At 40.4% G+C, this 12,283-nt stretch overlaps 1 protein-coding gene across 1 annotated transcript; it reads left to right on the forward strand.

Annotated features, from left to right (window-relative positions):
- The first annotated feature begins 1,096 nt into the window (after window positions 1–1,096).
- Window positions 1,097–11,003, forward strand: LOC139940994 (drebrin-like protein B). The gene is made up of 11 exons (XM_071937400.1): window positions 1,097–1,268; window positions 2,918–2,973; window positions 3,436–3,548; window positions 4,695–4,769; window positions 5,156–5,374; window positions 5,792–5,943; window positions 6,443–6,497; window positions 6,863–6,934; window positions 7,366–7,681; window positions 9,400–9,525; window positions 10,174–11,003. The coding sequence occupies exons 1-11, from the start codon at window positions 1,186–1,188 to the stop codon at window positions 10,308–10,310; spliced, it is 1,404 nt and encodes a 467-aa protein (XP_071793501.1). The 5' UTR covers window positions 1,097–1,185; the 3' UTR covers window positions 10,311–11,003.
- Window positions 11,004–12,283: the final 1,280 nt, after the last annotated feature.

Consider the following 12,283-nt stretch of genomic DNA (forward strand, 5'->3'; position numbering starts at 1 on the left):
TTGGTTGGGAAATCCTATTTGTATCAGTGCAAATTTTTCATGCTAAGCAAATCGGGCCCGGGTCGGCTCCGAGTGCCCTTATTCGAGATCACTTGGATCACTTGGGACTGGCCCGAGGTGCATGACGTCACCACGAGATCGATGGCGAGTGATCGTTCGGGAGCTCTTCTCAGGGGCTCTTCACCCGAAATGCGCATCGCACTACGGCAGGGATCGAGCTAATCGAACGCACCTATATTTGTTGCGATCCCGTCAGGGATCGAGCTAATCGAACGCACCTATATTTGTTGGGATCCCGTCAGGGATCGAGCTAATCAAAAGCAACTATATTAGTTGCATTACCAGCCAAAATACCATCTCACAAGTACGACTTGAATGGTACATCCCCATCCTGCTTTATTTTGCTCTAGCAGAAGCAAAACAGGGCCTGGGGTGGGCTGGTTTTCAAACAAGGGAAATTCTTTTTGCCCAAAGATTTATCGATAGTTATCTAGAAAATAAGGGGACTTGTCTTCATTCTTTAATGGGGGTGTTCACGAAGGGTTCGTTTCTCCTTACAGCTAATTCTACATCGTACATTCAACATGTTTCCAAAAGTCTTCAAAGCAACGACATGTTTTATCACAATGCTATAATTTATCCGTTTATCCATATTTGTATCTTATTTGGGATCGCCCCTCCTCAATCGCAAGAAAAGTATTTCCCCTTAAAAATGTGCTTTGCCCTTCTCAATGGAGATATGCAAATTTTATAATTTTTTATGCGTTGAAAAAAAAGCCCGGACTTATAAAAACTTTCAGCTATGCTTTTGAATCATTCTGGAACTAAAAACGATAGATGTAACCGATCGGTAAGTGTTTAATAATCTGTATGCATTTTGTGAAAGAATACCCAATGTTGACCATCAAATCTTACATCAAATTCATTCAGAATTGCCTATCCCCCAGTCTGATCCCGCCCCCCCCCCATCTATCCTGCCCATCCCACTGCGGAGCAGCAGCAGTCACGCCCCTTCGAAATCTCCACCACCTCTAGTCTGGTACCTTAAAATAAACGCGCATTTAACGTGCACTATCAGGATCAGCGGTACGGTTACCAGGTCAGTTTCACAGGTGGATTTTACTGTGCAGCCTTTTTCGAAGTTTCCGTTTTGTCAAGTCGGAGAAACGACTTCCTTCTTGCAAGATGGCTGTGAGCTTCTTAAAACACAAAGATGCACTCATGAAAGCGTGGAAAGATGTCTCCGACGAGAAATCCTCAACGGACTGGTGAGATGATTTTGAGATTCACTTTATCAATTTACCGCAGATACAACATAACTGAGTGTGGGTTTTGTACTTGGGAAATGTTTGACCACTGTGACATTGTGTGCAGGCATTTCCGGGTTCGCTTTTCGTGAAGTTGTTGTGTTGTTTGCTAACATTTCCCGTTTTAAATCAATTGGATGCCATTCAATAGTTGATAGCCACTAGAAATGTGTAATTGATGGGTTAATTCTGTGTGTGTGCATTTCATTTTCTGTAGACACTATCGTTAGGACCACATGTCATTTCATAGCTGTAATTTTGCTGTGTGGTGCCCTTTTCAAGTTCCAAAACAAGTTTACATTTTCCTCAATAGATAATTGCCCCTCCCTTACCATAGGAAATTGCTGTACCTCTTCAAGAGTGAAGTTTTAGGCCTGCATTATTTGCTTTGTAGCTGAGGATGCATCTGACCTGTCAGAGAAAACCACTGTAGATGACCCTACTCGCAATGTAAACAAACGTTAGAGAACCATCACAACTTTACTTAACACCCCCTAGACCAGGCACTGAGGCAGGTACATCCGACCTACCCCAATCGAAAGTTCAATATCAAATAACTTCAAAGAGTACTTCAAGTTTCCCTGGTGCAACACTAGCCCAGGTGCGACTCCTTCGTTGCATACTGGCTGACGTCCTAACAGGGCTAGTAGGGGATAACTTTCCGTATGGCGCCACCACTTTTTCACTCATTTTTACAAAAAGGGATATATCAATCGGGTAAATTAGATTCTATATTAATTCATATCGAATGAAAAAGTGGTGGAGCCATACGGAAACTTTTCCCTAGTAGGTGCAACACCAACAAATTCAAGTACTCATTTGTCACTAGAACAATTATGGACTGGAACCACCTGGAAGAAAACGTCTTTCAAGCTAAATCAGTCGACTTATTCAAATCCCTCCTTAGTCGCAGTCCTCTCTCCTCTGAATAATCTACACGAACACCCTCTCTCTCACCTGCTGCGTTTGTGTCAGTTTTGGTTTCTGCAACGTACATTTACACAGATGCAACAGAGAAAGTCGACAAAGCGTACATATTTATGAGTAGTAGTAGACTGCAATTTTTGCACTGAAAAGATACTTGACCAAGCCTGATACTTCACAGAGGCAACAAAGACTCGATGCCCCCTGGTTATTGCCTTGGTGCCTCAAAATGCTCCAGTAGAAGTTTACAATTTTCCTCATAAAGTCATAGGGTGCCCTTTAGGAAAAAGTGCCTCGGTGCCCTTGCCATACAGGCCTGCTTGACAATCACCAAAAAGCTGTAATGTGTCAAAATATGAATTGGTCTGACCAGTCATGGCATCTTAATGCCAAATGAAAACATCACATCAACTTTTGTAAAGATAATGAAGGAAATCCAAAAGCAAACGAGCATTCAAAAGTTCACATAAAATGACAAGCCTGGAATTACGCAAAAGCCACAGAGGCTATGACCATCGTTCCCCCTGGTCTTGGCCTTGGTGCCCCCTCAAAAGTTTCATATTGACTCTTATGTGCATGTTAAACTGGAGATCACTGGTTCAAGTTCCCCTCTAGTCAAGTTTTGTTTGTTCAATCCCAAATTTGTTTTCGATTATTTCAATCAATTTTTCTGTTTTCACCAACAGGGCGGTTTTTGGTTATGAAGGGAAATCTTATGAGCTCAAAGTTGTGGAAACAGGAGGTAACTATTACACCAAAATGTATCAATTGTTTGGTCATGTTCATACTTCATACTCTGCATGCCTGAATGTTTTATTTCTGACTGCATATCTTTATGCAAAATACAAGAAATTGGTTTGTTGGTATTTGATTCATAAATAAAGCAAAACTAAAAACTAGGGTGCTTATCATGTCAACCAGAAACACCGGGGTGAACCCCTACTCGTCCATGATAAGCACTACCTACAATGTATCCTAGTACACAGGACCTGCGACCCAAGTGCTACAACTGGGACTCAAAACGACAGTCTGATGATCAGAAACACCAGAGCTTCAGGTGTACTTAACCACAAAGCCAACACAAAATAGAGAAACTGAACGTGAAAACTGAAAGAGGATCTGAACGACCAAGCAATTTCAAAATCCATTGGACTGATTCAGGGAAACGGAAAGAATTTAACTGAAGTGTTTGTGTTTCTTATAGAGGATGGACTGGAGGAGATGGTGGAAGAGCTTAGTGGGAGCAAGATCATGTACGCTTACTGCAGAGTAGTTGATCCAAACACAAACCTACCCAAGTTTGTCCTCATCAATTGGGTAAAAATTGTTGAATATTTGTCTTAACGAGATTAGAGATAGGGTGCATTCGTTTAGCTTCCCTGGTTCGACCCCGATGTTGCGTTTTTTATTTTTTTCCAGGACGAACGTGGGCACACAATTACCCCACGTTCGTCCTTGAACCAGGAAAAAACCCCAGACACGTCACCACGTGAGCCTACCAATGGTGACGTCAGTGCACGTCGGGCCAGCCCCAAGTGACCCAATCCACAAGTGGGGCTCTTGGGGCTGTCCCGAGGTGCACTGACGTCACCACGGGACGGCTCACGTGGTGACGTGTCTGGGGTTTTTTCCTGGTTCGAGGACGAACGTGGGGTAATTGTGTGCCCACGTTCGTCCTGGAAAAAATTAAATACGCAACATCGGGGTCGACCCAGGGAAGCTAAACGAACGCACCCATAGATACACATATTAGGCTATAAGATCTTATCACTAGAAATTAATATATTTCTTTGTACTTTACCCCTTAATATTTTAAGAGCTATGTATCTGGGTCCCTTCTAAAGCAAATAAATCTAGTGCCACAGACATGGTTACTTGACACCCAAATAGCTGGACTGATATGGTCTTCTGCAACTTCATTCCCAGGGGTGATCTTTCTGACCGTGACACAAAAGAGGTAACCCACAAAGGAGGTATCAAGTCAGACAACAACTGTTCCCATCTCATTCTTCTTTTATCTTGTGATATGTCTGACTGTATGCAGTTTAGAAAGACCGTGAAAAAGAATGAATCATTGAAATGGAATTCCGTAAAAATAGTTGCATTTTGACACAGGCCTACTAAGTGTTCTACAAGCACTCCAAAGTTTCTACGAGCATGCACTCAAAGTAGTCACTTTTGGTAGCCAATCAGCATTAATTTTCAGTCAATCCGTACAAGGGGTTAGTGACAACTGACGAGAGATATTGACACAGCACGCTGCCCATGCCAGCAATTTGGGTGTCAAGAAACAATAATCATAACCCTTCTTACCTTCCAGGCAATGAGTGGTGTTGTCTTTAAAAGGTTTACTACTCACTACGTCCATAGTTTGTAGAATCAAATATCTCCCGAGTTAGAAGTACGTTCACTTAGAAAGAAGATATTTATTTGGGGTGTTTTTAATCTTTTTAACTATTACAGCAAGGAGAAGGAGCTCCAACCAATGTAAAAGGAACATGCGCCAGACACACAGTGGATGTTGCCAAGCTGCTAAGGGTAAGTGTACTTGTTTAAAATATAGTAGATGTTCAATTTGAATCGGGAATAAAGACTTTTATTTGGTTTTACCCTAACACCGATGTGTGTTTCAAGCACTGTATAGGCCAACTCAGTACTTTTTTGAGTTATTCAAAAAAATATATGCCTGTACACTTGTTATCACAGAACGGTAGTTATAGGCACCCTAACCAAATTGACAGAAAAGGGAGACCACCAACTTTTGGTCTGTATAGCTCATTTGGTGGAGTGCAGGCTCGTTAATCCGAAGGTCACAGGTTTTTAGTCCCACTCTAGTAAATTTGTCTTTGTTCAATGCCAAATTGTTTCAAATCTTTTCTTCAGTCATGTTTATTTACTCTTCATCATGTCTTTGATTTCTTTAGGGTGCACATGTTACTATCAACGCTCGTACTGAGGACGACGTAGAACCAGAGAGCATCTTGGATAAAGTTTCCAAGGCGTCAGGTTCCAACTACAGCTTCCACAAGGAGAAATCTGTTGAGATGGTAGAGCCTGGCCCAGTATCGTCCGTTTACAAGAGGACTAATGCGGCAGCGGAAATCAAAGCCAAGAGAAGCGATAAATTTTGGTCTGAGACAGAGGTATGATTTTGTTTTTATATCAAATGGATAAGATTCAAAACCCTATTACACACATTTACCACCACAGAGTTATATATAAGTACTAGAGGGCGCACTGGCCTATATGCACGCTCCGGCAAAACTGGCATCTCACAGCGTGTGTATGTGCGACCATTTTGTAAGTTGAACAAACAGCATCGCGTGAGCGTTCAATAAAAAAAACCTCAAACGTGTATTTCATATTCAACGCGCGTGCAGAACGACGCGTTTGTCATCTTGCGGTTCCGTGGCGTTTGAGCACGAAGCATCACTCGTGCGCCCTCTAGTTCTTATATATAACTCTATGGTTACCAAAGACTTGCAAAGGGTACCAGACCTTCTAGTCCTAGTTAGAATGATAAGCGCCATCTATAAGTTTGTTTTTGTTTGATTACTCAGAGGGCAGAGGAGCAACGCCGAATTGAAGAGAAGAAGAAGCAATCTGCCGAGCTTGAGAAGATTGATGCAGAGAGAAGGAAGAGGGAGGAGAAAGAGGCTTCACAAAGAGATGCTAAGATGGCTGATAAGATGAGATCAGTTGAGCAACAGAAGTAAGTATTTTTTACATTTTCATAATCACTCTCATTTGGGTTCAGCATACGAGGGGCGGATTTCACAAAGATTTCACAAAGAGTTAAGTCTGGCTTTATATCCAGTTGGGACGAGTTACTGGTCCTAACTTTGGACTAGCCTTAAGTTGTTAATAACTTCTAGGACTAGTCCTGTTAGGACCATCTTCTGAAATCACTGGGCTTTTCAAATCCGGCTTAATGCTAGACAGTATTAAATTGAATTAACCACTTGGCATTAATCAGCTTGGGGTTGTATGCTCCCCAGGGAGTTGAGAAAGTTAGAGGAATGGTTTAAGTGCTACGCCTGGTAAACAGGGATGATAAATGTTGTGAAGCCTCGTTACTTCAGCTACTGCAATATATATCATGTATAAGAACCAATTGTGATTAACAGTCTAAAGACTGGTGTGCTTAGAATAAGTGTACTCTTCATATAGATAAAGATTCTATTGTTTTGAACTTCACCCTCATTATCCAGGCAACAAGAGAAAAAAACACTGGAGCAACAAAGACAAGATGAACAATTAAGATGGGTGAGTCATCTCTAAATGGATTACACACAAGCCCCTCAGAAAAAAGGGACATTACAAATATGATTGCCAGTATCTTCTGTCCCGCTGTGTACATGGGAAATGAAGTAAAGCACAGTAGCCGCACACTACACAATCAAATGTCCAGGTGGATATATCATGTCAGCCGCTCAAGTGCCAGCTAAAATTGAGGGCGCTCTGAAGTTGTTGTTGGCGCAACAAACCATCTGCTGTAGGCCAATCAAGAAAAGTTTGGCGGATTTACATGTGAAGTGAATAAACCATTTAACCTCAGGTCTTGAAGTTTATTGGAATTTTGCAAGGTTTTTCTTTCCCCTCAAATGAGAATGTGTTTTCTTTGATTGCAGGAGAATAAGCAGAAGCAACAAGAAGCGGATCCTTCCAGAACTCGTCCCGGAGGTGTTAGTAGTCGCACTAAGGTACACAATAGGGATTTGTTTTGTATGAGTTGGCAGTTTGACATGGCAGAGTGGTCTAGTGCACTGGACTGAAGCTCTGGTGTTTCTGGTCAGCAGAGTGTGGGTTCATGTCTCTGTTGTGACACTTGTGTCCTTAAGCAAGATACTTAACCACTGTTGCTTCATCCTTTTGCTGTAGGTCCTATGTGTTGTGTAATGCATATTAAAGAACCCAGTTACGAGAAGTGATTTGCCCCGGTGTGTCTGGCAGTTGCTGCTGAATGCGCAGCGGCACATAAATTTGGTCTCATTATTTATAATTTTTTTTAAAAATCTGTCTTAGATTTGGAATGTTTCTCTCTCTTCAAGCGCCTTGAGTACCCTATCATAAGATAAAGGTACCTTGTTCATTTGTGCGCTATATAAGACTATATCATATTATTTTGTTGTAGGAGGCTGCGGAGATGGTGGCACAAAGAGGAGAGAATCCCCGTGCAACATTTGAGCAGAGAGGCTCTGAACCTCCACCCCCTGCTAGCCGTCCCGAACCACGAGCAATGCCCGCCATACCTGCACCAGGACCTGAGCCAGAACCTAAGACTCGGTACGAACCAGAACCAGAACCACAGTATGAGCCAGAGCCGGAACCAGAACCTGAAGAACAGTATGAGCCTGAGCCAGAACCACAGTATGAGCCTGAGCCAGAGCCACAGTATGAGCCTGAGCCAGAGCCAGAACCGGAAGAACAATATGAGCCAGAACCAGAAGGTGATTGTCAATGACTTCCTTTTTCATAACGATACACATCAGGCATGGTATTCTTCCTACTTTAGTCTGATTTCCGATTTGTTTTACCCTTTGAAAAGACACAACAATTGTAATTGAATAGCCTTGTTATCAATCAGTTGGTCCTTTGTTTCCACGAGCCAGTCATCATGCCTGACAATTTTCTATTGTTAAGGGGCTTGGACATTCTAATTATGTCTGTTTGAAATACAAACATAACTGCATATGAAATACAATAAAGTTCTCAACAGAATAGTGTACAGTTTATCTTTATAAACTTTTCTTTTCCAGGCCTGATACTTAACAGAGGCAACGAAGGCGGTTGACTCCATGCCTTCTGGTCGTTGCCTTAGTGCCCTTGAAATGCTCCAGTAGAAATTCTTATTTTCCACATATAGGGTGCCCTTAATCAAGGAGAAAATGCCACGGTGCTCTTGCCCATACAGGCCTGTGTTTCTGTATCAGTTGAAGTAATCTGCATCTACTAAGTACTTCTTGGGTACTTCCCTGCTGAGATTTGATTCATTTCTTAATGTGTGATCTAGGTTCGATCTTAACGTTCCATCCTAGTCGAAATGAGAAACATTTCTTTTTGTGTGAAAACATTGTATTTGAATCCATCCATTGTGATAATATTATTGCTGTTATTGTTGAAAGATATATGCATTTATTTTGTATGAAATCATAATTTAACCTTTTTTATGCTTTGTTTCCCATGTGATAACCTACCTTGTTTGACTCTACATTGTTATAACAAACTGCCTCATGTTATTTCATTGTTTGATGTTATGTATTGCATATAGAGGCTCATGCACTACTTGCTTTATAAATGTCTTATTGATATGTTTGAATATCTCGTATTATTATTATTGTGATTGCTACTTCATTTTTTTGCAGCATACAAAAAGAAAGATTATATTTTTCTTGTGGCGGTAACTCCTCGCCTTAGATTTCAAGGGTCTTTCTTAGGATCCTTGCTGTTCCCAAAAGCGCTGCCTTCTGTAACAGATCTACCCTCACATTTGTCCCTATTTGTTGTTTAATTATTGTTATAACCTTTTTCAATGAAAGATTATTGTCTGTTTCTTTAGAAGTTTAGTTAAATAGAGTAGGCCTACGTTCATAAACAAAAGATGTAGCGTACTTTGAAATGGGGACTGTCATGATGATCAGGGCAAGCCCATGGGTTTGCACATGGAGTTTCGAACCCTACCCCGGTTACTGTAAGCGGACGCGCTGGTCGCCTTATCACAATGTAATAAATACCACATAAATGGGAGACTTTGGAACTCTAGGTGGCAGCAGATTTACCAGATAAATTTACAGTGTTGACGTATAAATTCTGAGCATGTGCACAGTAATGAGAACAATGGATTTCAACTGGTTAGTCTGCTGCTGCCTAGCATCCAAAAAGTCCCCATAAGCCATTTCGAGGTATGACACAATTCTATGACACTATTTTGTTTGGTAATGTTCTCTGTATTCAACTTTGCACTTCTTTAGTGTCCATACCTCAAAAAGGCTAATACTGTGATGTGTTGACCAGTGTGCGCGGATGCAGTGACTGTGTTAGAGTTCCTAATTCCATATACAGCCACATGCCGGCCTGCTATGATCCCAACGACAGTATTCCCTTTAACTTGATCTCAGTGTTAACATTTTGTTCTTATTTACTCACCCATGACTTGGCTACTATGCAGAAGTTCCACCTACAGACAGCTGGGGTGGTGAGGAAGCAGCCGTTGATGAAGGAGGCGCTTATGACGATGGTCCTCCACCAGCTGGAGATGGACAGAGCGCAAGGGCTGTCTATGACTACCAAGCAGGTTAGTCCCTTTCCATTTCTTACCTTCAGTGAGCTCATTGTTTTCTGAGCTCACTTTCTGTGAGGTCATTGTTTTCTGAGCTCACTGTCATTGAACTGATCTCACCTTCTGTGAGCTCATTGTTTTCTGAGCTCATTGTTTTCTGAGCACATTGTTTTCTGAGCTCACCTTCTGTGAGGTCATTGTTTTCTCAGCTCACTGTCATTGAGCTGACCTTCTATGAGTTTTTTTTTGTTTTAGCTCATCGTATTGAGCTCATTGTTTTCTGAGCTCAACATATGTGAGGTCATTCATTGTTTTCTGAGCTCACTCTCATTCAGCTCATTGTTTTTTTCTGATTTTCTGAACTCGCCTTCTGTGATGTCATTGGTTTTTGAGCTAACTATCATTGAGCTCATCATTTTGCTGGGTTCAATGTCATTGAGCTCATTGTTTTCTGACTTTGAGGTCAGCGTTTTCTGAACTCGTCCCCTTCTGAGCTCACCAAGTTCTCACACTCATTGAGCTCAACACCTTCTGAGAGGTAAAGGTAATTGTTTTTTGAGCTCACAAATGAGCGGTTTGTTCTCTGAGCTAATAGGAGCACACTCAAGAACTTTAAAGACAAGACAAATTCAAAATGTGTCTTTATGGTTTTCTCATTTACAGCTGATGACACAGAGATAACCTTTGACCCTGATGACATCATCACCGACATCGAACAGCTGGATCCTGGTTGGTGGAGGGGGACAGCACCAGATGGTACGAACGGGATGTTCCCGGCTAACTATGTAGAACTCATATAAAGAAGAAGGGTACCATACATAAGCATGTGCCTTGCTGCTGAAGTGAGAAACATTCAATCAATCTTTAAGAAAACAAATTATATGTAAAATCAAGAAAGATGAAAAAATGATAATGAGGTATGCAAATGTTTAATCATGAGATGCTTACATAAATTGGGTTTTCCACGATTTTTATTGGTTAAACCTAAATTATGTCAAAGCCTGTAATTGTATAATCCTTGCTCTGAAAGCATGACAAAAGACAAGGCAGTTCTAAAATTGTCCAACTTTGTTAGCATGGCCAAAACAGGCTTTGTTGTTTTATAAAAACTCATAGAAAATCATTCCAATTTTGCCTAAAAAGCGTAATTTTTGGTCTAAGTATTAATCAAGTTAACTCACGATAGACAAGAGGGAATTTTATCTTAAAGAGAGAGGGCATTATTAAATTTTGGGAGGGGCTTTGGTGTGCAGAAAACAATGGGTTTTACAATAATTTTTTATAAAATAACATTGCAAGAAACTTTGATATAGTTTATTCGGTAATTATGTAGTCCAAAATGTGACAATAAAAGTTATGAGTGATGAACTTCCTATAGCTATTTTCTACAAATGGCGCCAACATTGGTAGTGTATTACACATTTGTGTTTTCTCTGTCCTATGTCACACATAAATTACATGAGGCAGAAATTAAAATGGCAAAAACATGTTTACTTTTTTGAGTGGGATCTCCACATATTGACGGTAATCTCATATTAATATAAAATTACTTACTTTCTTATGTTGATTATTTTACAAACTTGTCAATTAGCGGTTTATTGAATAAAATTTTGTAAGTTTACACTATTCCTCAGCACAGAAGATCTCTTTTATATTATTTTATATTATGTTTCTATATACTTCTAGGCATGTAGATAATTTTCCTTTTACTCTGCCTTTTCCCTCGTTTGGTCAGCCTACAAAGCTACATAATAGACTATTAATTTATATATATACTCTTTGTCAAAATACCTTTTTTTACTTTATATTCATTATAGGTCATAATTCCCTATTCCGTACTTGTTGCTAACATAGAGATAGAGACCCACGGTGAGTCATTTATGTTCCCACAAAGACTTGAATTATTTTATTGTCCACGTTAAAAACATAGAAGCTTGACATCCACTGGCCAAATTACAAGTATACACAGTCAATATGAAAACTATTAAGTTGCAAAGGGTGAAATAATCGAGTACCTGTCCCAGTATTGGGATTGAGGGCGCTGTTTGACTGACCGGTAGTTTTGTCGTCTTCTGCAGCTTTAAAACCGCCCAGTGATCTTTGTAAATTCACATTTCCTTTTATACTTGATTTTCTCCGACATGTAATGGGATTATTGTCGTGAACCTTTTTGTTGTGGAGTCTGAGATCTTTTTGTAAAAACAAAATAACATTTTGTTTAGAAATAAATAAATGCGCCTGATAAGTTTCATGGATACTTCCTTTGTACTATCTATTTTGTCTTTAAAGACGTAAAGACTTCGCCACATCAATCATATTTTCGATTCTCTCTTGCAATTTCTGGCGTTATTACAATGATTGTAATATTATAAACGTTACAAATTCTGATGCAAATGCAAGCGCAGTAAGCAATACATTCTACTACCCCGCCCCCCCCCCATTTTTCTTCAAGAATCAATGCATATATTTCTAATTGTTTGAGCTCGAGTGACTTCATTTTGTACATACTATATTTAGTAAACCCCTAGGTACAACTATGTGTAGACTCTTTTGAAACGAGTGTATGCTCTGAGCAGAGCCGGTGTTGTCTTGAGTTTCGAGGAGTATACCCTGCTCGTCTTCATCAGAAGAGTATTCAGGCGAAGATTATTTCGGTTACCCGTTGATACCAGCCCTGTCTCTATTTCCTAAAAGCTGTCGCTTCACACTCGTCTGAGGAACTGTTTTGTCATGTCATGATTAATCTGTGTTTCAGATTATATGCATCATGTCA

This window comes from Asterias amurensis, chromosome 8 (assembly GCF_032118995.1).
Source record: "Asterias amurensis chromosome 8, ASM3211899v1".
Lineage (NCBI taxonomy): Eukaryota > Metazoa > Echinodermata > Asteroidea > Forcipulatida > Asteriidae > Asterias > Asterias amurensis.

Bases quoted from the DNA above. Each gene is read 5' to 3' on its own strand.
- LOC139940994 (XM_071937400.1), top strand. From the start codon at position 1,186: ATGGCTGTGAGCTTCTTAAAACACAAAGATGCACTCATGAAAGCGTGG. The intron at 1,269-2,917 runs GTGAGATGATTT...TTTCACCAACAG, and splicing joins GAGAAATCCTCAACGGACTG to GGCGGTTTTTGGTTATGAAG. The intron at 4,770-5,155 runs GTAAGTGTACTT...TGATTTCTTTAG, and splicing joins ATGTTGCCAAGCTGCTAAGG to GGTGCACATGTTACTATCAA.